Genomic DNA, 22,079 nt, shown 5'->3' on the forward strand with positions numbered 1-22,079 from the left:
CGAAGCCTGAGGCAGAGAGAAGGCATTAAATACACAGAGATGTGTAAGAAACCTGGAGGGTGAGTTTCAAGGGCTGGTGGGAAGCCCTGGCTGCAGCGCGCAGTGGCAGGGAGGGGGTCCGGCTCACCTAGGCGCAGGCGGTCTCGTGGGAACTCCCACTTGCTGGAATCATAGGGCAGGTACTCGCACTGCTCCTCCAAGGGCACCTCACCAGGGTCCATGATGATGGAGAGGTAGCCTGTCTTGATGTCTGCGTGGGCAGGCTGCAGGAATCAGCCAACACAGAGGGTGAGGAGATGCCCTCCCTGCACTGGGTGCTGACTCCCAGAAGGGATTTGGTTCCTTTGCCTGCCTTGACCTGCTTTCCCCTGGCAAAGGCCATTCCCTGTCACCTCCTTTACCACAGCCCTTATGCACCCTGTCCTTGGCAGTGAGAACCCTTGAAGCATCACTCAATGACCTTCTTTTAGCAGATGCTGTCATACAGCCCCACATCACAGCAATGGTGTTGCCCCAATCCCCGCTAAGACACCTCCCCTGCCCTAGGGCAGAGACAGTCACGTACCCTTTTGATGTTACAGAAGATGAGGATAAGGAGGATCCAGAAGAAAACAGCGATAACTCCAGTCCCAATTAGGATGACAATCTCCACATTGGTCCTGTCATCTGAGCCTGTGGGACAGGAGGGAAATTGTAGCTTCAGAGATTCCCATTCTGGTGCACCATCTCAGCTGTCCCTCGTGGCCTGCTGCAGGCTGCGGGGAGACTGGGGAGGTGTGTTTCCCTGAGCTAAACATGCTCTGGACTACAGATCCTCCTGTGAGAGCACCATGCCACCAGTCAGGCTTTCACTGCCTCCCGCTGCCTGGTGTCACAAGGAAGAGGCATGGGATCTTGGCCGTGCTCCTACTCCACCCCTTCATCCCCAGGGGTGTCCTGGCTGCTGGTACCTTCCACGGAGACACTGGCTGAGGAGTTCACGCAGCCCTTAGCGTTGCAGACACTGCACAGGTAGAGCCCAGCGTCCTCCTCCCTCACCCTCTGAATGCTCAGCCTCTGGTTGAAGTCTGCCAGGTCGATTCCTGCAAGGCACAGAGGGTTGCAGTGGTCACTCACAGGGAGGGGGCATTAGTATAACGGACTCATTCATGTTCAAAATAAGGCTCCTATTTTTTGGCTGGTTCATTTTAGACAGCAGAATAAAATTGCACCAGCTGGTAGAGGCTCTCTTCTGGGGTCTGATGGCCCCAGAAATACCCTGGAAGGGCCTTCCCCAGGCAGTGTATGGAGTGGACAAAACCCCCGCAGACAACGCTGGATGGGGATGGTGCCCAGGCAGTCCAGCTGGTGTGTCAAACCCTGCTTCAGCTCCAGGACCTGTTCCTTTCCCTTTGCAATGTACCTGGATCTTTCCCGTGTTCCTTCTATGGGATCGGGGTTGATCCCTGCGCGAGCAGAGATGCCAGGCACTGGGCTGGGAGTAAGAAGATGAATGATTTATCTCTCTTTCTCTGCTCTCCAGTTGAATGTGCACATGCACAGACAGTGCTGAGCCAGACCCTAGGGCACAGACTTGGCTGGGGACACTGCATCAAACTTGGATAGAACATGATTAAAACCAGAGTTCAGCCAATTCGGAGAACAGGCGCCTTTGCCCGGGCACAGCAACTCCCAGAACCCAGCAGTGTTCAGCTCTCCGGCCACCAGACATGATGCCCTGCCTTTGATTCACACCCAGCTCACTGTACCTGACACTTCTTCCACCAGTTTCTCGTCTTTGTACCAGCTGATTTCAGGAACGTGGTTGCCGTCCACCTTACAGCGCATCTCTATGGAGTCACTGATGTTCACCCAAATGTCTGTCAGGTTCTGCTTGAGGCGGGGGATCTCCAGGGCTGGAGGAGCAGCACAAAGAGGAGGAGGGGAAAACAGGAAACTGATTGATCAAAGAATATCTGTGTTCCTGGGGAGCTTTGGGTCTCTGACCCCTGCTGAAGGGTGTCTTGAGAACCCAGGCGCCCTGCCTTTGCCACCTTGAGTTTAGCTTGCTTGCGTGGCTTCCCCCGGGCATGGATTGGGAAGCTGATGGCAGCAAGACACCAGCTCTCCTCTGTCACTCCCGCTTTGCCCTGTGGACCCTCACCCTGCACAGAGATGTATTTCTTGTGGCAGTGCTTCTCCCGGGTCTTCCTGTTCTGCACCTCACACACATAATCTCCTTCCTCGCCCAGGGAGATGTTGGGGATGGTAAGCAGCAAGGTGGCATCGTTGGAGTCGGGCTGGAACCGCAGGTCCCCCTGCATCTTGGTGGCATAGTGGTGGACATTCTTGCAGTCCAGCACGAGGGGGTTGCCCTCCTCATCGTGGAGCTTGGAGAGATTCAGCCGATACCACTGCAGGTTCTCATAGGTGTAGTTGTCCGCATTGCAGCTCAGCTGTAGGTCCTGCCCCTCTATGGGCTCTTCCGAGGGCTGGGACTCAATCTCAAACCCGTCTGGAATGGCTTTCAGGAAGGAAATGAACATGTGAATGAGTTTCCACGGCTGAGCTGCCAGACACAATGAAATTGTCTCCTTGGGCTCAGCTCTCTGAGACTCCCCTGTTCTCAGCCAGGGTAAAGAAAACCAATCTAGAGCAGAATTGCAACATGCAAACTTCTAGCAATCAACAGCTTAAGTTGCACCCAGCGAGTGCTAAGGGATATGCTGAAGTCCCAGGGTCAATTAGGATGGGGTCAAATATGAAACAAGCCTGGGAGGTCAGAATTAGGCTGTTACTGCTTTCAGCTCAGCTGCAGCGTTCTGGGTTGCATACGTGCCTGCATTTACATGTGCAGGCAGTTACACAGCCAGGCTGGACCACTGTACACGCTGAGCATTACTGAAGCAGTGATTGCAGATGTTCATCTGCCTCCACAAAAGCTGGTGGCTCTAACAGCACAGGTACTACTTATGAGGGCCATGAGCCCAGGCTTCTGGGGTCTGTCCACAGAGGTGTGAAGATGCCTCTGCTGTGCTCCTGCTGGGCTCCCTGTCCCCTGGGGACAGGGAAAGAGTGCCAACAGCTTGCGGTACCACTGGCAGGAAGCTTATGCAGCCCCATATGGGCCTCGACTCCAGCCCACACTGCTGTGCTCTCAGCTTCCTCCCACCACCACAATGCCGTGGGGACCCTGCCGGGGGGCTCAGGCCAGCGGGGGGGAGCAGGAGCAGTGCCACTAGAGGATGCTCTTGGACCAGGCACATCCCCAGTCCAGGGAGCTGCCTGGACCTGAGCAAGAAGGACATCCCCAGCCCAGGATCTGCCAGGGCTGCTCCAAGAGGTACAGGCAGAGCTGGCAGGTCTGCCTGTGCTGTCTGCTGCCAGGGCTCCAGGCTTTTGCCACTTGGCAGAGCTCTGGCGTAGCCCTGCTTTCCTACTGGCTTCCCAGTCACTGTGCTAACTGTGAATGACAGGACCCAGCAGGTCCAGGGACCTGTGTATGTCAAGCAGACAGCTCAGCTGATGCGGATGGAGGGGACTTCTGCAGTACTCACTGGTCACGTAGAAGTAGATCAGCCGCTCATCTCGACCCACTTTATTAGAGGCAATACACTTGTACATGACTGAGACGTTGGCCTCCTGGATGGCCAATTTGCTGACTGTCTGATGGAGGAAGAGAGCATAATGAGGAGTTAGGAGGAGCAAGAGGGAATAGAAGTAGGACCAGTGCTGCTCTCTGGCAGACAGCAAAGCATACAGCAAGCCCTCTTTCCAAGCTGTACCTGGGAAAGGGTTATGCAAAAATAGCACCTTATTCAGTAGCCCTTTGTGCATTTCAAACCTCATCTGTTGGCTCTAGTAACAGAAAAATGGTTTTATTCCTGATCTCTGCTCCTTTTCATGGAGCCCAGCCAGCACAGACGCCTCTCCATGGGAGCAAACTTCTTGCTAAGCATCTTGGGTCACCATGGGGACAGGCCTGTGCCCCACAAGGGGGACATGAACACGATGCAGGGCTGAGGGGATGGTTAAGCTCCTGCCAAGCTTTATAACAGTGGGGAGAAAGGGAAAGGGCACCAAGGCTTTGATTCCCTGAGCCCTCTGCAGTTATGCGAGTACTTAGTACCCCACAGAGTTCAGTGGAGTTTACAGGTACTTACAGACGTGCAAGCACTCCTTTTATCCATATGGGGAAATCAAACCTGTGAAAGCACTCCAGCTTTCAGCACTTCAGGAAAAGCTGTCATCTTCTCCCTTTAAATTCTAAGTGTATATAGACATGGTCCTAAAAGCTTCCTCCCTCCCTGTGATTAAGATAGGGCAAACAGCCAGGCAAACAGTCCTGGGAGCACAGACTCAGGAGATGCTGCCTCCAAATAAGCCAGGAAAGGCAGCTGTGGAATAAGGCTGCTCTCCTCCTCCCGGCTCACGCTGCACACGTGTGAGCTGCCAAATGTGTTACAAGCACTCCCCTTAGAGGAGATCTGCAGTTTGAAGCACAGGTTTCTCCTCCCTCCCAGTTTGAATGACAAGTCAATCACATGCAAAAATCCCTCTAATGAGACAGATTTAAAATGCAAAAAAGTAGTTACAGGGTAACTACTTTGCCTTTACTATTCATCCCATAGACTGCATTTCCCTTCTAAGTGGCAATGTATTAGCTTGTGTTAATCAGAAGGAACAGTCATTCATTCAGTGCATATTCAATACAGCTGAAGTGACTTTATTACTAGTACTTTTGTGCGTTGCCTTTTCCGTTTCTTTGGGTTATTCAATACAGCTGAAGTGACCCTATTGCTGGCACTTTTGTGTGCTGCCTTTCCTGTTTCTTGGGGATTTTCCTTCTAATCTGCACTGTTATGTTTGAGTTGGGGTTTCTGGGTTTGACATCATGCTGCTGTCTGCAGTGCATGACTGCACTGCACACCCTGTGGCTCATTCTGGCCTTTATGGACAGAACAAAAAACAGAGGAGGATGGTAAGAGATGAGAGGCAGAAAGGAGAAGGAGAGGAAGAGAAAGCAGATTTGAGGATATAGCATCCCACAGCAAGTGGAAGAGCTCTCTTCTCCCAGAGCTCTTGCACATCCCTGGGCTGCACAACCTAAGTTGGACCTCTAGGACAGTTACAACCAAATAGATTAAATGAGAAGAACATAGCTGAGGAACAGGAGAAAGAGAAGACGGACAAGGAATGAGGAGAAAAGGGAAAGATCAAAAGGGACTAAGACAAGAGTCAGATCTGGAGGGGGACACAAGGGCTTCTCACCCAGAAGCTCCCACCACCCCTGCTCACCTCCCCAGGGAACACAAATCCCTGCTGCTCCCTTCAGCTGCTCTGGGAGGAGCAGCATCTCCCCCTGCCACTCTTTTGGCAGAGTGACGAACTCCCGGCCAGGCCAGGGGACGGGAAGTGCCTTTGGAGGTGTGTAGGAAAACAGGAAGTGACTTTCGGAAACAGGGGCCCATTTGTTTGTTCTGCATCCCTCTGTGAGCGGCTGGTGCCCGACACCAGCGGGAACAGGAACCCCGTCATGGTGCAGACCTGACACTCGTGGCTACCAGAGAGACAGAAAGAAACAGGCAGTGAGCAGTGTCTGGCTGTTTGCAGGTCACACGGTGCAATGAGGGAGAGATGTTCCTTCCAGAGAGGAAACGCTGTGATGGAGAAGTGGGCTCTGTGAGGCACATGTGCTCTCACTCACAAACATGCAGCGGATGGACGCCAGCATCTCCATACCACCTCGCCCCTCTGGGATGGGGACAGCTGGATGAAATGCCTCGCTACACACATGCATGTTCGTGAGGCCAGAGATTTCCTGGTCGGTCTGTGACTCCTGCTCTCCTTCCCCAGATGCCTAGGCTGCTCTGCAGGGTTTGGTTCTTCCAAAACAGCTCAAGTAGAAATGCTCAGAAATGGCCACAGGAGCCCCCACAGCACACGTCACCCATGTCCTCCCTAGCTGGGTGCCCTGTGTTCAACAGCAATCAGTGTAAACCCTACTGCGCAGTCAGCCCCAGCAGGAGCCTCTCTGGACACAGAGTAATTTCTCAAAGATGACAGCTCTCCCTTTCCCTGGGGCTGCCTTGTACTGCGGAGCCCCAGAGCTGGAAACAGCCACTGATGGTTTACTTTAGCAGCAGAGGTGTGAAGCCCTCCCCAAATCTGTCTCTGCCAGGCTTGTTTTCAGGCCACTTTTGCTGGCTGATTGCAAAGGATCCCTTCCGAGGGTGTCTCCAGCACCGGGCTCTGGGATGGGCTTGGAGCTATGGCCTCACCTTGTTCCGTCCCTCCACGAACTCCACCCAGGTGTCAATGCTCTCGATGGGGTTCACCGCATCCTGCTGTGACACATCTTTCCAGTCCTTGCACTCAGGCATCCGGTCCCGCTGATGGCGCCTTGATGCCCGGTGCCGGCTATTGCTAATCCAGCAATCAGGGAGGAGCAGGAGAAAGAGGGGAGAAATGGACAGAGGGTCAGCTGGGAAGAAGGCAGTGAAAAAAGCTTTGTGTCTGAGAACTGATGCCCCTGTTCTCTAACTCTGCAAAATTTCCTTTGTCTTCCAGTTACACAGTTCTAATGTGTTTTATAAGGGTGCTCCACAATCACGAGTGAGGGAAACATCTATAGATGTGAAAACTAAGGCAGGGAACAGATACTGGTGTGCCAGGCAGTGTCTTCACCCCCATGTCTGTGGTTTCATCCTTCCCCTTTAAGGGTGGAGAAAGGCAGGGGGGAAATCGGTTCATGTGTGCCTGGGGCAGTTCTTGATGCCACTTTGCTCAGCAACAATGCCTTAAACGCCTGCTGGGACTGTGAGCAGGGATGTCACAGACTGGCCGGGTGCTGGCCTGGAGAGCTGCCCCTGATTCAGCAAACACCAGGAGGGAAACATCCCAAGTAGAGATGCTGCTGGTGTCTCACAGGGGCTTGGTGGTACCCCTTCGGGCTGAGACAGGCGAGTGGAGAGAAGTGCCCAAATCTGTCAGGGACCTGGGATGCTGCAGCCTGCAGGGTGCTTCTGAAATGCAGGTGGGGCAAGGAGATGGGAGGGTCTGCCCAAAATCCAGGGTGGGAGGCGCAGGGGGGGAGGGCTTACGGTGACAGGGAAGCAGGAGGGAACTGAGTGCCCAAAAGCAGTGGCAAGGGTGTGAGCTGGCAGTGCGGGGCAGAGTGCTCAGCGGGGCAAGCATATCGGCGAGCTGTGTAAACAACAGGAAGCTAGAAAGAAGCCTCCTGCATCCTCTGGAGCTATGCTAGGCAGAAATACGGTGGCCTTGGGAGACAGTGCTCATAATTCACGGGCCCCTCTGCTTCCTGACAGGGCCACAGTGTGCTTGCATGCGATGGAGAGCTCTCTGGTGTCCCTGGCTTGGCAACAGCCTGTACAGGGCTGCGGGACCTGGCTTCCTCCCGGCACCCTGATGTCCTCCACCCTGACTGCTCTGGCTACAACTCCACAGCATCCCTTTTCCTTCTTCCTGCGAGGCTGCTGCTGCTAAAAAATGCCACTGCAGCCCTGCCTGGTGCTGCCCCAGCTTCCCAGGGCACAGGCAGTGGGCACGCACCCTTCCTGCCTACCTATTGACACTGCCTGCACAAACACCCTCCTGGCAAACCGTCCTGGTCCCTGGCAGAGATCTGGCACTTCCACCAGATTCAGCAATTCTTCTCCACACGCAGCAGCTCTTCTTCCCTGCCTGTGAGCACTTTTGCTTCCATCATTACCCAGCAGAAGCAGAAGGAACAGAAAACCACAGGGACCTTAGGGCAGGAATGGGATGAGCCCCCGCTGCTGTCTCAGGGTCTTACCAAGGGGCTGTGACAATTTCTCCTGCAGTCTGCCTCAGTTTCCCCATTAGCACAGTGGTCAGCGGTTTTATTGCAGGTGCTACGAGGTGTGGCTGGGCCATGGACATCCCCTGCCAGATGCAGACGGCTGAGGACACAGGGGAAGCTGTGGAAGCCCTTGGTGTCTGGAGACCAGCCAGGCTGGGCAAAACTCCCACATGGTGCACAAGTGTCTCCAGTGGGCTCCACTCTGCCCCTCCACAGAGTGAGTGGGTGTATGGTGGTTTGAGCTATCAGTCAGTGCTGTCCTCCTCTTGCTATGTTGTGGCCGGGACAGCAAAAGCGAGACGGGGTCTGGGACACAGCCACAATGCCCAAGGAGCCCATGCTGCCATGCTGGTGGCCTGGTAAGACACGGGTGCTGGAAGAAATGGCACTTACAGGCTGCGTCGAGAAAACATCCGACAGGGCATCCATGGCCTCCACTGCCACTGGATCACCTCCGGCGCCGGGATGCCATAGACTGTGCAGGTGAGGGCCTGGGGGCTCCTCCGGGAGTAGATGCTTGGGGAAGATGCTTCCTTCTCGTGGATGCGTGGAGGAACTGCAAGGATCAGAGCAACACCGTGAGCAGCTGCGGGCTCAACTGCTGCATCCCCAGGCCAGACACAGCCCTCCCCAGGTCTGTTGATAGAGACACTGGGCACTAAAGCACTATGGCTCTCAGGGCAGCTCCTGGGGAGCTCAGGCCTGCAAGGCAGAGCAGGTTATATTTAGGCTATTCAAGTGACGTAATTTCTCCTTCCTCTGCAGAGTCTGACTGTCTGGATGCTGCAAGGCTCAAAGCACTGTCTGGCAGCCCCCAGCACAGGGCTACAGAACCTGCTGGAGACAAATCTCCAAGTAGCAGTGCCCTTCCAGCATTTTTTTTTTGTGCTGGCACCTGGTTCCTGCACAACAGGGACCAGTTTCTGCCAGGGGAAAATTTCCTGGGAGCTTCCCACCCAGAAGAACTGCTCCAGCTCCAGGCTTCACGTGTGTTGCAGCTGCCCTGCCCTGAAGTCCACATCAGTCAGGGTCACCCTCAGCAGCATCTCCAACTGCAGTTGGGAAATGGCCCCTGAGCAAGGACATATCCTGCCCAGAGTGATGGAGCCAAGCAACAAAACTGTGCCGTATCGCTCAGGCCACAAGGAACCAGCCTCACTGTAACCAAAGCACCCCTCAGCAATCGGGGAGGAGATGATGTAGGTACCAACTGCTTTAGGACAGCAATGAGGACTTGGTCTCAGAGCAGCCCAAAGGGTGCAGCCGTGGGCTCAGCACTCTCCCCCGGGTCCCAGCCCTGGCCCCCTCCCTTACCATTGACGATTAACTGGAGGCTGATGCGCTTCTCCAGCCCCGCCAGCCTGTTCCGCAGAACCAGCGTGTATGTCCCAGCGTGCTGCTCCGACACATCCTTGATCTGCATTGAAGATTGAGATTGCTTGGGAATTAGCTTCCCGTCCTTGTACCTGCAGGGAGGCAGAGAAAAAATGCAGCCATGGGGAGGAAGTGTCCCACTGGCAGCTGGGCAGGAGTTTGCTGGTCCCCACTGGAGCACAGTCAGGGTGCCCCTTCCCAGCACTGGAGACTTCTCTGGGGGGACCCCTGGGCTTTCCCTGGACCTGAGTGACAGGTCTGTGCATTGTCTCGTATGGACATGTGTGGGGTTGGGGACGTTGTAGCTCTGCCCTGAGCAATGTGCAGGTGCAAAGCTCCAGCTCCCAGCCAGCTCTGGCAAGAGTGCAGCACGATGTGGTGCACAACCTGGCCCACTCTCTTGCTCCTTTGGGCAGCTGTGATCCCCGCTGTAGGGGGATGAGAGGGGCAGCTCCTGTGGGAGCTCCACTTGTCCCCTCCAGACAGCACAGAGCTGCCAAGCCAGGCCAGGACCTTTGCTGTTTCTCCCCCAGACCTCACCTCCTCCCATCCCAGGATGTGCAGCTGAGAGCCAGGGCAGGTGGGAGAAATTAACCCCATGAGTGGAAAAAAGTTATATTTAGGACAATCTTGGCCATAGAGGGACCTAGCAAGGAGGTCAGGCTAGGCTTCCCTACTTGGGCAGAGGGAAGGAGGAGAGGAGAAGGTGGCTCAGGCTAAGAAAGGTGCGTTACCACTGGAAGTCTGGTGGGGGGTAAGCCACGACTTTCACTGGAAGCTTCACGGCTTCGTCTCCTGCGGTGGCTTCTATCACTGGGCCCTTCCTCCACTCCACGTTGATGAAGGGCTTTTCTGCAAGAAAAAATGGTGAGCATGGAGGAGAGGAGAGCACAAAGGGACAGTCTGTCACCAAGCTTTGCTGTTCCCCACAGGGCCTGACTGCAAGGACCAAGGACAGGTAGGGTGTTGTGGCAGTGCAGTTGAAAATGACTACTTCTCTGAAACGATGAAGTAAAAATAACCAAAATCCGCTATTGTCCCATCTGCCCATATGACCCCCAGCCCCTCTTCCACATCCCTGTTCCCAACAGCCACCCCCCCGACCCTGGAGAAGAAGGGAGTGGGTGCCGGGCAGAACCAGGCAGGCCAGCACAGCGCTGCTGCCTCTGCCTTGCCGTTGGGAGCCACTGGGGCCGCAGGGAGGCTGTGCTGCCCCACGACTTTCTGCTGCCAGGAGACAGCCACCCAGTGCTGACGGTGCCTTGTGCAGGGATGCTGCATCTGCCACAGGACCATGAGACCTCTGTGTCCTGCCATCCCACTGGCATTTGGGCCAATTTGGTATTCACATCTCTCTCGCCCATCATCTTGGCACCTTGCTGAGTGAGATTGTGCTCCCAGTGTGGTGCTGGGGTGCAGAAAGGCTGAGGGACTGGAGGAAGGCTGGGTCTCACTAAAGCAGAGTGGGATGGAGGTACATCAGCCTTGGGCCAAGCATTGCCTAAGCAGTCCAGGGATCGTTCTGCTTGCAGCTTGGCTCCAGCTGTGGCTCTGCGAGGGAGTGGAAGGCGCCGTACCGTGCACGATGACGTCGGTGCTCTCCTCCAGCATCTGGGCGCCATTGGTGGCAGTGCATGTGTACTTGCCGAGGTCCTGTTGGCTGACGTTGTGGAGGGTCAGGATACTGGAGAGCTCTGTGTGTGTCTGCAGGGACCGGCGCTCGGGCTCCATCACTGCCCGTTGCGTCTGTAGGAGATGATGGAGAAAAGGGGATGAAAGACATCAGCGGGATGGGGCTGTGCAGATAGGCTCCTCCAGTCTGCGCTTCTTGCTGCCCAGTGCTTGCCTCTCCCCGGACAGGCTTCTCCACCACCGACTGCTTCATTCCTGCTGTAGCAGGGAAGTTGAACTAGGTGATCTCTAGAGGTCCCTTCCAACTCTGAAAATTCCGTGATTCCATGATTGCTCTCCTCAGGGATGGAAAGGCAACGTGCCCTGCATGACTGACTGCCTGAGGCTGGGGTCAGAGTTTAGCACGTTTTGCTCTGATCTGCAGCCCAGTACCGAGGCTGGGAGCCCTGTAGGTGTGTGAACAGTGATGCCCTCAGGGAACTCCCCTGTCTCACTGTTTGTAAGAGCCAGAGGCTACAACAGGGAGGAAAACAGCGGGGAAGGGACCTCCTCGCAGGCTTTTGGTAACCAGGGCTGTGCGACTAGAACAGCTCCTTTTAAGCCAAGGATGTTTGCTCTGGATTTGCTCTGGTGGAAATGAAACCAGTGTTTGCCCAGAAGCACGCCAGAGCAGTAACATCTTGGCAAGGAGAGTGCTTTCTGCCAGGAAAAGGGGTCTTCCCTGTGTCTTCTTCTGCAGGAGACAAAAATGGGAAAGCATTCTGACTGAGATGTCCAGGGCACAGCATGGTTAGGATCATGAAGCAGAGCCCTGCCAATGATATGAAGAGGAACAATGAAGGGGCAGAAGGGGATGACTCGGAGGGAAGTGGTTCGGTGCACAAAGAGCTGCTCTGTTTGCTAGTACCTGTTTGCCAGGGTAAGTCCATTGGAAGCGGACACCAGAGTTGAACTCAGCCCACACTGTGCAGTTCAAGACCAGCTTCTCTCCTACTAGCAGCTCCATGGCTTTCTTGGGATACAGCTGGATGTCATACAGCTCACTTCCTGATGTGGAAGAGACAACAAAAAGACATTTCTGATCTATTAACTCTTTGACTCAGACTATGCAGTTACAGGAGGCTTGGGTATGATCTCCTGCTGCTTGGTCTATCTCCATTTGGCACACGGCAGAGGAGATAAAAGCACCATGCAGAGTCTATGTAGCTAGAGAGGACCATAACAACCCCATGAGCCACACTAATGGACTTCAGAGCCATCCAAACTGCACCCCCCCGCCCCGCACCTTCCCAAATATTCACCTGCTATATGGATGATGAAGAAATTGGATTTGAAGACCTTCTTGTTGATGACAGTTTCACACTGGACAAACAAGGAGTCCCTGATCAAGTGTGTGGGTACCTGCACCCCCTTCTTGTTGTCCCAGAAAGTGCTTTTCCCGTCAGGGTGGATGAGGGAATTTTGCTGGAAAAATCAACATTTTGCCAACTGAAATAAAAGGGTAACAACATTCCCACCCCACCCCTTCCACGCTTTACGCTGGCTAACACATCCCTTTTGTGGGAAGAAACGATGCAGCATCATGCTGTGCTGGCCTCCCGCCCTCTCGCCCTGAAGGTTTGTCATCTAGGAATTGCAGCCTCCCCTATACCTTGAGCGGTCGTATCCTGCACCACAAGCCTCCCTCGCTGCAAAGCGGGCCAGAGACTTCCAGGAATGGAAACTTCTAGCGATAGCTAGGGAAACCAGTGCTGATGTCCCAAACATCAGCCCCACCGGGATGAGTGCTGACCTTGGGTAGTGTCCTTCCCGGGCAAGGGAAAGGCCCCTGGCCCCCAGAGTGTCCCTGGAGGCCTTTGTACAATAGTAACACTCATCCTGGAAGGATGTATTTGCATTGTAAAAAAAAAAAAAAAAAAAAAAAAGGCACAAGCAAACTGATAACAGAGTTGTTTTTAGTCATCAGCTCCAGAGCTGCAGCCTCCTCCCTTGTGGGGATGCTGACCACCTCGAGGGTTTGTAGATCACAGAGACCAGAGCAAAGAGGGGATGCTGTGGGGAAAGGGATTAAAAAAAAAAAAAGTCATTTTGTTTCATAGAGCTCCAGGGAAGAGAAGCAAGGTTGGCAGGAAAGCCGTGGGGTCTTCCCAAGGGAACTGGACAGCACAGCTTCAACCAGCAAATAAAACGAGGAAGCCTGTGGCTTGTATTTTCCATGGAAAATGTATCCCATGCATTTTCCATTCCTGCCAGTGCCTGTCCCGCTTCCATTCAGGCAATTCCAAATGCAGAACAAACGCAATAGATGTCAGTCCAGAGTCTCCCTCTGGCCGAGCTCTCACCAAGATCAGTGTGACGTTAAGATCTGGGATGGACACAAGGCATGGTACCCAAGTGTTCTCTTTCTTGCTGATGAGGAGGGTCTCCGGCTTGTTGATAAACGGCTGTTCAAAATCTGAAGAAGAGATATAAGGAGAAGAACAACTAAACAGAGGCAAGAAAAGAACTGGGAAGATGACAAACCAGAAGAAAAGGAGGTTTTCTGGTATTCTTTAACACAGCGTGAGCCTGCCAGAGTGAGTGGTGTTGAGCTGGACAGCCCCATCTACAACATGTGACAGTCAGAGGAGACACCTGGACCTTGGGAATGCAAAGAGAGCTGCCGAGACGGGCTCCGCTGCACCCAACACCACACTGGTGGAGCGGCACTTGTGTGACATTCCGGGAGTGCTGGAAATGACCTCCCCTTTCCTGGCCGCCTCAAGGTCTTTGCCTGGGTTTGACCCTTTGTGAAACTGGCAGGTCTCGTCCTGGGCTCAGCGCCCGCCCAGCTGGTGACTGTGCTTGGCCCCGCAGAAGGGACAGCGCAGGGCTGTGCCGCCCTGGTGCAGCAGCAGGCAGCGCGACCTTCCGGGGCGAGGAAGTGATCCGCAACGGAATGGTATGCAGATGTCATCCTGCAGCCATCCCGGCCGGCAGATAAACAGATGAGCTGAGCTTTCAAGGGCTGCCACCCCACTGCCTTCCAACTGCTGCAAGCACAAATATTGACAGGAAGAGCAAAACCACCCAAAATTAATCAGTGAAATGACTTAGCAAGGCCCAGGGTGTTACACTAAACTCCATGCGGAGCCAGCACCAAGAAGCAAAGTGTCTGAAGAAAGGGCTGTCCCATCCTCCTGGAGCATCTTTCTTATGAGGAAAGGCTGAGGGAACTGGGTCTTTTTAGTCTGGAGAAGACTGAGGGGGGATCTTATCAATGCTTATAAATATTTAAAGGGAGGGTACCAGGTGGATGGGAACAGTCTTTTTCAGTGCTGCCCAGTGATAGGACAAGAGGTAACAAGCACAAACTTGGACATAGGAAGTTCCATCTAAACATGAGGAGGAACTTCTTTACTGTGAAGATGGCAGAGCACTGGCACAGGCTGCCCGGAGAGGTGGTGGAGACTGACTCTGGAGACATTCCAAACCCACCTGGACACTGTCCTGTGCAACTTGTTGCAGGTGAACCTGCTTTGGCAGGGGGGTTGGATTAGATGATCTCCAGAGGTTCCTTCCAACCCTGACCATTCTGTGATTCTGTGATCCTGCTCTGTGTGTTGCCTGTGTCAAATGAGACAAGCCTAAGCAGGGCTCCACGGTGGAAGGGTGTTGATGGCAGCATATAAAGGAGATGTGCCATGGCCCTGACCCATCATGCCAGGCACCATTCAGACACAGAGCACAAAAGTCCAACCTGATCCCCAAGAGATGGCAAGCTAACAGGGCAGCACGGACCCCATTTCTGGTTCTTTCTCAGATACACTTGAAAGATCTGGTGAGACCAAGATGCAAAATACACTTCTATCGCAAGTCATGGCTGACCAGAGGGTAGGAAGGGTGAGGATTGTCTTGCAGTACCTCATGCCAGCTGCTGCTGAGGTACCTGCTCACCTGTCTGCTTGGCAGCACTGTGCTTTAAAACTGATATTTCAGTTTGAGTGTTTTTTCTACTCTTTGGATGCACCCAAACAGGGCACCCGGGTTGACTAAATGGGATGAAGACAAAATTGGGAGAAGAGACAACAAATTATGAGGCTGCTTGGCAGCCTCTGGCAGTACCTCACTCATGAATGACTCCTCCTGAAATATCAGCCCCTGCCTGCCCATTTCTGCAGGGACACATACCTCACGGGATGCTCTGAATACAGACTTGTCCCTAGTGTCTCTGCTGCCTGCTGCTGCCACTTATTTCTTCTGTAAGAGTCATATGTCTGGACATGTCCATCCAGCACATGGACATGATTGGCTTTGTTAATGGAAACTGTCCCCTGGGTGAAGGGGGCTCCATAAGGAGGTGGTGGGGCTGCCCCAGGGACCTGCTAGGGGAGATCTTACAGATTCTGTTACGCTGGAATCAGAGCAAATGATTCCAGTGGCCTTAAAGGCTATTCTTTATTCACCTGTATTGAAGCTAAACCATTGCTTTAAGGGGACTGTAGCATGAGGATGTCTGTTTGTCCAACCTGAGGCTCTTTCCCTCTGCCACCCAACCTCTAAAGCTGCCCAACTAAAATGACAAGTCAAAGCTGAATTTGGTAATGATCCCCATTTGGGGATCCTGCTGTTCAAATCACATTGAGCCCAACTCAATCAAACCCAGTACTCCCACTGTTGAGTGCATACGGGAAATTCCTTTAATTTTTGATCTATAAAGCTGTTGCTTCAGTGACAGTCATGCTGCAAAGACCTACTCTGGGTGAAATGCTTTTTTTTTTTACAGCTTAGGTGAAACAAGGCATGCACAGAAAATGTGTTGGTCAGCTCTTATGAAAACACGGATTCCCCAAAGAATTCTTATTTTTATTTCTTGGGCTTTTGTGCTGCCACAGGATTGCTGTCTTCCAAAATCACAGATTTGTTTCCAAGTGTGAACATGTTCCTCGTTCCCCTCCCAAGCCCTGGGCATGTGAGAGGGATGAGGTGCACAACTGCCAGAGGTAAGAGACTACGAGGTCCCCTCCAAGCTCAGATGGCAGCCAAGAGCTAACTGATTTACTGGGCTGGTCCTGCTGCCAATGAGCTTGTGATTCACGCACTAACTCCCCTCTCTGACCACATCACATATTTTCTGTAAGGCTGTCTTAATGGGTCGGATGGGAATAATTTAGCATCGTCTTCATTAATATATGCTCAGCCTTATGAGATGGGGACTGTACATATCCTATTCCGCCCTGATGAGGCATTCCATATGTTTACAGCACTATCTGTAGCTGTAGTAAAATACACACCTAACCAGACACATGGGAAGTGAGACATATGTGTGGAGAGTTCATTTGAGAACTGAGCTGCAGGTAAAATACAGAAGAACCCATTTTTCCAGCCAAGCAGAGATATTTTGTTCCTGGCGATTCCACCAAGCTCTTAACATGAGAAATGAGGCTGATGGATAAATCTGTGGTCTGATCATGCTGTCTCCAAATATCCCCGACACTTACATCAGCCCTTCCAAGCTCTCAAGGGACAGTTTCACATTGCAGCCCAGTTCAGCAGGAACAGGCAGGGCTTTATCTGGATGTTCTGCAATGGCTACAGTTACCGTATGCCTGGGTTTTCCTGACATGTCCCTTCTCCTGCCTGAAAGCTTGTCCTGTCTGGAAAGGCGGATTCTGAGGTTTCCTGGATGTTTGATAGCCATAACAGGGCACAGCCTGATTGGAATGAGTATGAACTTGTGCTGTGTAGCCATGTGCACAGCAACACTGTGAGGTGTTGGCTGGATCTGTTGCACACACACTGTCCACAGGCACTGTGAGTCCCATGGGCCCTGACAGCGTGGGATTTATTGCCCCTAAGCTACACCGCACGTGCACACTTGCTGCCCTCTGGTAAACAGGAGAGCCATTACCAAGCTGCAGATGAGGCCGGAGGTGAGAGAAGGTGGGCAAGAGGGCAAAGGAAGTAGCATTTGCTGGATCACACAGAAAATTAGGCTCCTGCAAATGCGTTCCCTGCACGTACGCCTGTTAGGTTATACTTATTTTCAGCGTGTGTAAGAAGCTCTCTGACTCCATCCCGATACAACGCTCCAGAGTGTCTCAACACACCTGCCCAACATGTCTGGGATCCGGGGAAGCTCTGTCGTGTTTTAGGATGGGCAGCAGAGCCCACAGGAAGAGGAGGCAATTGCCCAAACAGACCCTAGTTCCTCTCCAGCAGCTGCCCAGCTTTTCTGATTTGCCGCTGCATTTTTCTCTGCATAGTTGCAGAGGCAAACTTGGCTTTGCCCTGGGATTTCTGAAAAATGCATCTTGTATGTCATGACCTGCCTGGCTTGTGACAACTGCACCAACTAATAAATGGGGGCGGAAAGAGAAATAGCTCAGCCAACTGTTTCCAGGGGACAGCGCTCGTTTATCTTGCTGGATAGTGCTGTGAGCAGTGGGGGAGACAGCGGAGGAGGAGCCCCTGGGGTATGGAGAAGCTGGATATTGGCCCCACAGCCACTTGCTGAGCTGAGGTTCTAGCTCCAAGCCTGGTGGACAGCCCTCCTCCTCCAAAACATGTCTTATAACCCTGCCTGCGCGGGCAGCCCCTGCGCGGACAGTGTGGTGAGGAGCACCTGGGTCTGAAACGGTGGAGCAGCTCCAGGGCCATCCAGCCTGGGGACAGGAGGAGGATGCACATGGTGTTTGTACCACTCCTCCTCTCCCTCTCTCGGTCTCAGCTTTACGGAACTTTATCATCCCTAGCCACCAGCATCTCGGAGAGCCCTCAGCTGCCCAGAAGCTAACTCTTGTGCTTTTTTTAGCAGTGGAGCGTCTCTGAGGCCCGGCTCTCACTCCTTAAATTCCTGCATTCCAGCCCGGCTGGAGCGATGCCCCCAGGCCGGGACGTAATTGAATCCCAGGCGCTGCCTCCATCCCCCAGAAGTGAACGGATATTGGCTCCCTCCAAGTGCAGGGAGCCAGCCCTTGGCCCCCTCCCTGAGCCTGCAGCAGCCATGCTCTGCCATGGGAGGCCGGGGGGGGGGGGGGGGGGGGCACGTCGGGCTTTTTAATCTTTCTGATATTATGCTGGTACATAGGCTGCCCCTGAGCACCCCCAGCCTAAAGGCGCACACCACTGGATGGCTCTTACCTCTCACAAACACGTAGGCGCTGACTGCTGTGGTGCCCTCGATTTTGGCATCAATGTACTTGTAATAGCAGCGGTAGTAACCCGTGTCGTTCGCCTGGGTCTCTGTCAGCACCAGGACTTTGCAGTATGGCTTCGTGCCGGTCCCCTCGCAGTCTTCTTCTCGGATTGCGTGGCTGCTGCTGGGGGCTGCTGAGGGCACCAACTCGGTCTCCTTCTCCTTCCCAGCAGGGTCCACCTTGCCTCCGGGCCACAACCACTCCAAGGGGTGCTGGCCTCTAGACATGGGCAAAGAGACGAGTTAGTTTTGGGCTGAGCAGGGTGAACGCAATGGGGATTTAACTTACTGAAAAGAAAATCGGTTCTCTTTTACCTCAGACCAGGACAACTGCCCTGTGTGGCTCTGCACACATCTGCACATGGCCCAGCCAGCCACCGCTCTCGGGCTGTGGCATAGAGGAATGGCCATCCTCCAAGGAGAAAAACAGGCCCAAGGAGATGGCAAACATCTTTACTAATTGCTGGGCAAGCACAGGCTCGTTCCCTTCCCCAGTCCACCTCTCCGGCCATGCTAGGCTCTAAGATACCAGCCCACTCACAAGCAGGTCTCCCCCTCCCCTGACTTTGTCCTACTGGTATTGATGCCAGGACAGGGAGCCACATAGGGGCCCGGAAGGAAAGGCTCCATTTATTCTCTATTCCCTCTCATTACTAAAAGGGTCCAGAGCTATTAAGAAAACACACAGATGTGATGAGTTCCCTTGGCTCAGCGCAGCTGCTGGCTGGGGCTTATGGTGTGATGAATGGAGTGGGAAGGAGAATGAGGGAAGGAGAGCAGACTGGAAAGAAAACAAGAAAGAGAAAAGCAGGAGGGAGTCAGGGATAAAAGACAGCAAGGAGAAAACAAGGGGAGGCTCAGCTGATCACCTTCTGTCCAGCTGCCAGCTCTATCTCCTTCCCTGCTGCTATGGGAGGGGGTTCCCTGGCTCCACACAGCACCCTGCAGCCCCTTCAGCCCCCCCAGCACGCTCCCGGGGCTGGCCCAGCGCTGCTGCCCCTTCCCATCTCTGCAGAGACACTGAGCTACAGGCACCCCTACGAGGGCACGACCGCAGAGCCTGTTCACCAGCAGCACAAAGACAAACGGAAAAGTCCAGGAACTGCGAGAAACCCCCAGACAGAGCGTGCACGTGTGTGTTTATATATAGCCGAGGATCTCCAGAGCGGGAGGCTTGCACATGCACATGTACGCACACGCCTCCATAGCTCGCTATAACTGTGCTTGTTTACTACAAACAAAACAAGCTTTTATTCCACGTTGGAAGTTTCCTTCTGTGAAATCAGAGCCCCTTTCAGAGGAAGGCCTAGTCCCCACTTGAAAGTTTGCCAGCGTAGCTGAAAGTCACTTAAGAATGTGCAAAAAAAAAAAAAAAAAAAAAAAAAAAGAAATGGGAAAAAAGAAGACATCACAAGAGACAGCTGTGGGGGCAAAAATGGCTTTTTGTCAGCACCGTTTGCTCTATTAGGGGAAACCGGGTTCATCTATTATGCAAGTTGGGAATAGGCATGTTGGCACACGCAGCTCTGCTGCCAGGGCAGATGCTTTTAAGCACAGCCAGACCGTGACTGTCACCACTAGCTGGATCCAGACAGCAAGGGACAGCGAGGAGGAAGCGAGATAAGGTGCCATTGGAGGGCACAATGGCTTAGACGCAATGAGGACAGGATTTCTGTCCAAGCATGGGGGAAAGACCTGCCCCTTTGTGTTTGTCTTCAGCAGCTGATTTATCTTCCTGCAGACTTTGCTCTCTTCCAGCTCCCGCTGCCTAGCTTGCTGTGGATGAGTTCGGAGATGCTGTGCTGCACTCTCCCCTTATCACCAGGGATCTGGAGGCAGTGACGTGCCCTTGGGGACAGCCACGAAGCCCCTCAGACCCAGCTCAAACTTCGGCATTCACTACGGCATTCACTAAAAATGCCATCAGTGCCTGAGGCAGGACTGGAAGCACAGCTCCAGCAGCTTCTGTCCATGTATTACGCAGGCTTTTCCAAAGGATCAGAGTCTCACAAACAATTCAATAAAAATAAGACGCTTGAATTTTGATTTTTTTCCCATCCTATGCATGCACAGGGTAAAATAATAGTAAATCTGACCATCAAACTAGTAACACTCAGTGGCCTCTGCCATGCCCATTCTCTGCTGCAATGGCCCCACTCTCAACCCAGAGCTGAGAGCTTCAGACCCCAACTGCGCAAAGAAGCCCCAAAGCTCTTTGCATTTGCTCAGGCATTTTTGGCGCTCCACGTGGAGCAGGGTAATTGTACAAGTCTCCAGCGTTTCCGCTTTCTGTTTGTTTACCTTCTGGGATTTTCACGCATTATCAGATCCACTTGTTTTATTAACCATCAAGGCCAGCAGTAGCTGAGTGACACGTATTTATATAAACACGGATGGGCCAGTACAAACAGACCTGCCGACCAGCCTGCGGGCAGCTCTAAACTACGGCATTCCTTGGATCATGTGCCGCTCGACCAGATTCAGTGGGGACACAGAAGGTGTAGGCACTAGTGTGAGTCCAAGTTAGTGTCGCCGGTGTGTTAAGAGGACCAGAAGAAGGCAGGGATGAGGGCATGCCAGGCTCACTTGTGTTTACTTCTGAATCTACACTCCTCATTTAGGGAAAGGTCCAGGCAGCAGTTTTGGATGGTTCCCTCCCTCCTATCTGTCACCTTCGAAGATTTGTTCCCAAGTTGTTTTCTTTCAGCTCTGTGATAATGTGCCTCTGGGCGATGGAGCCTGCTGATGCCAGCTGGAAACAGATGCACTGTAGGCTTCTCCACAGCTGTTTTCCTGAATCTTTTCAAGACAGATGCTCTTCAAGGGAGACGATGCAATTGGCACCACTTTTCTTCAATCCTCTTTGAAGTTCCCAAGCATGATATGATGGGCAAAGCCGGCTGTGGCTTTGTGGCTTAGCTGGGATAAGACAGATCCCTCCTCAGCACCACAGAGGGCATTCACAGCAGTCACACACGTGTAGGTAAGAGCAGCAGGTGTTGTGTGTCCCTGGACACTGCTCCGGAGCAATCATGGTGGGGCATTGCTGTATCCTTATGCTCCTTCAGCCCTGCCACAGCACTCATTTCCTCCACAGGAGCCAAGAGGGCTCCGGGGTCAAATACTTCCTCACTGCCAGAGTAGGGCTTGTGTGTCTGCAAACATCTGTGAGTCAGCTCTATTAACAAGTCACTGGGCAGCAAAGGACAACCTTGCCCTTCTTTTTCTAAATACCATGGCTGGGTGATGCTCCCTCTCCACCTGAGCGCTCAGCACCTGCAGGATGGGACAGGATGGCTGGGGCTGGGCTGGCACAGCCAGGACCAAGTTGATCTCTCCGAAGGTTTCTGCTGTTGTGCAGCCGGCTCCTGTGGGCTCTGCTCCAATATTCATGAGCCGAAAAGCACAAGCTCTCCGTTTTCCCCCAGCACAGGCTGCTGAGGGCATGAATGCAGAGATTCACAATATTCTTTTTCCTTCTTGGGATGGAAGCTCATAAAAGATGCACTGTCCATGTGGGCATCAGCCCCTTTGTCCTGCTCTGCCACATGCTTAGATCAAAACATCACTGGGGCTCTCAGCCAGCCCTGGCATGATCTGTATTTTGGGGAATGCTCCTACGCTGGTCCCTTGCTCTGTCTGGACCTCTCAAGGGTGGCACTGGGTGACGGGGGTAACGTGCCTGTATGTGACACCATTTGCAAAAGCAGAGACCCAGAATCTGGTGGCTCCTTGTGGGTGTGCTGGGTCTTTGGGTCTCTGTTAAGCGTGCCGAGAGGCATCACCTACCCCATGGCCTGGCACGGACTCTGGTCACCAATGAGGCTACGCAAGCTTAGGAGCAGGAGGGGGGCGGCAGAGCTGCGGGTGTGTGAGATCCAGGCTGCTGCAAGGGAGCCTGAGAGCGCAGTCAGCTGCGGGACTCTCACGCTCGGTGGGTGAAGCTTGAAAGGTCTCCAGGGAGTCTCATGCAGGGGGTTTTGAGCTCAGCTTTCTGCTGCAGCACTGCTTCAAGCTCCTGGCTTCAGGGCAGCTCAAAGAGCAGCCAGAGGACATCGTTCTCAAGGGAAGACC

The 22,079-nt window shown here is 53.4% G+C and overlaps 1 protein-coding gene across 1 annotated transcript in view; it reads right to left on the reverse strand.

Moving 5' to 3' along the window:
• The window catches only part of FLT4 (fms related receptor tyrosine kinase 4), a gene marked incomplete at its 5' end in the record, with an annotated part of 57,154 nt that overhangs the window by 10,498 nt on the left and 24,577 nt on the right, over positions 1-22,079 (reverse strand). The window contains 15 exons of the mRNA XM_082490073.1: positions 128-263; positions 566-672; positions 951-1,082; positions 1,749-1,895; positions 2,144-2,503; positions 3,537-3,645; positions 6,261-6,399; positions 8,216-8,378; positions 9,137-9,288; positions 9,931-10,048; positions 10,774-10,942; positions 11,736-11,875; positions 12,130-12,292; positions 13,171-13,283; positions 17,951-18,225. Of these exons, the coding sequence (XP_082346199.1) occupies positions 128-263; positions 566-672; positions 951-1,082; positions 1,749-1,895; positions 2,144-2,503; positions 3,537-3,645; positions 6,261-6,399; positions 8,216-8,378; positions 9,137-9,288; positions 9,931-10,048; positions 10,774-10,942; positions 11,736-11,875; positions 12,130-12,292; positions 13,171-13,283; positions 17,951-18,225 (2,423 nt within the window). The remainder of the gene's footprint in view (positions 1-127; positions 264-565; positions 673-950; positions 1,083-1,748; positions 1,896-2,143; positions 2,504-3,536; positions 3,646-6,260; positions 6,400-8,215; positions 8,379-9,136; positions 9,289-9,930; positions 10,049-10,773; positions 10,943-11,735; positions 11,876-12,129; positions 12,293-13,170; positions 13,284-17,950; positions 18,226-22,079) is intronic.

Source organism: Vanellus vanellus (assembly GCF_965231255.1).
Source record: "Vanellus vanellus genome assembly, chromosome: 13".
Taxonomy (NCBI): Eukaryota; Metazoa; Chordata; class Aves; order Charadriiformes; family Charadriidae; genus Vanellus; species Vanellus vanellus.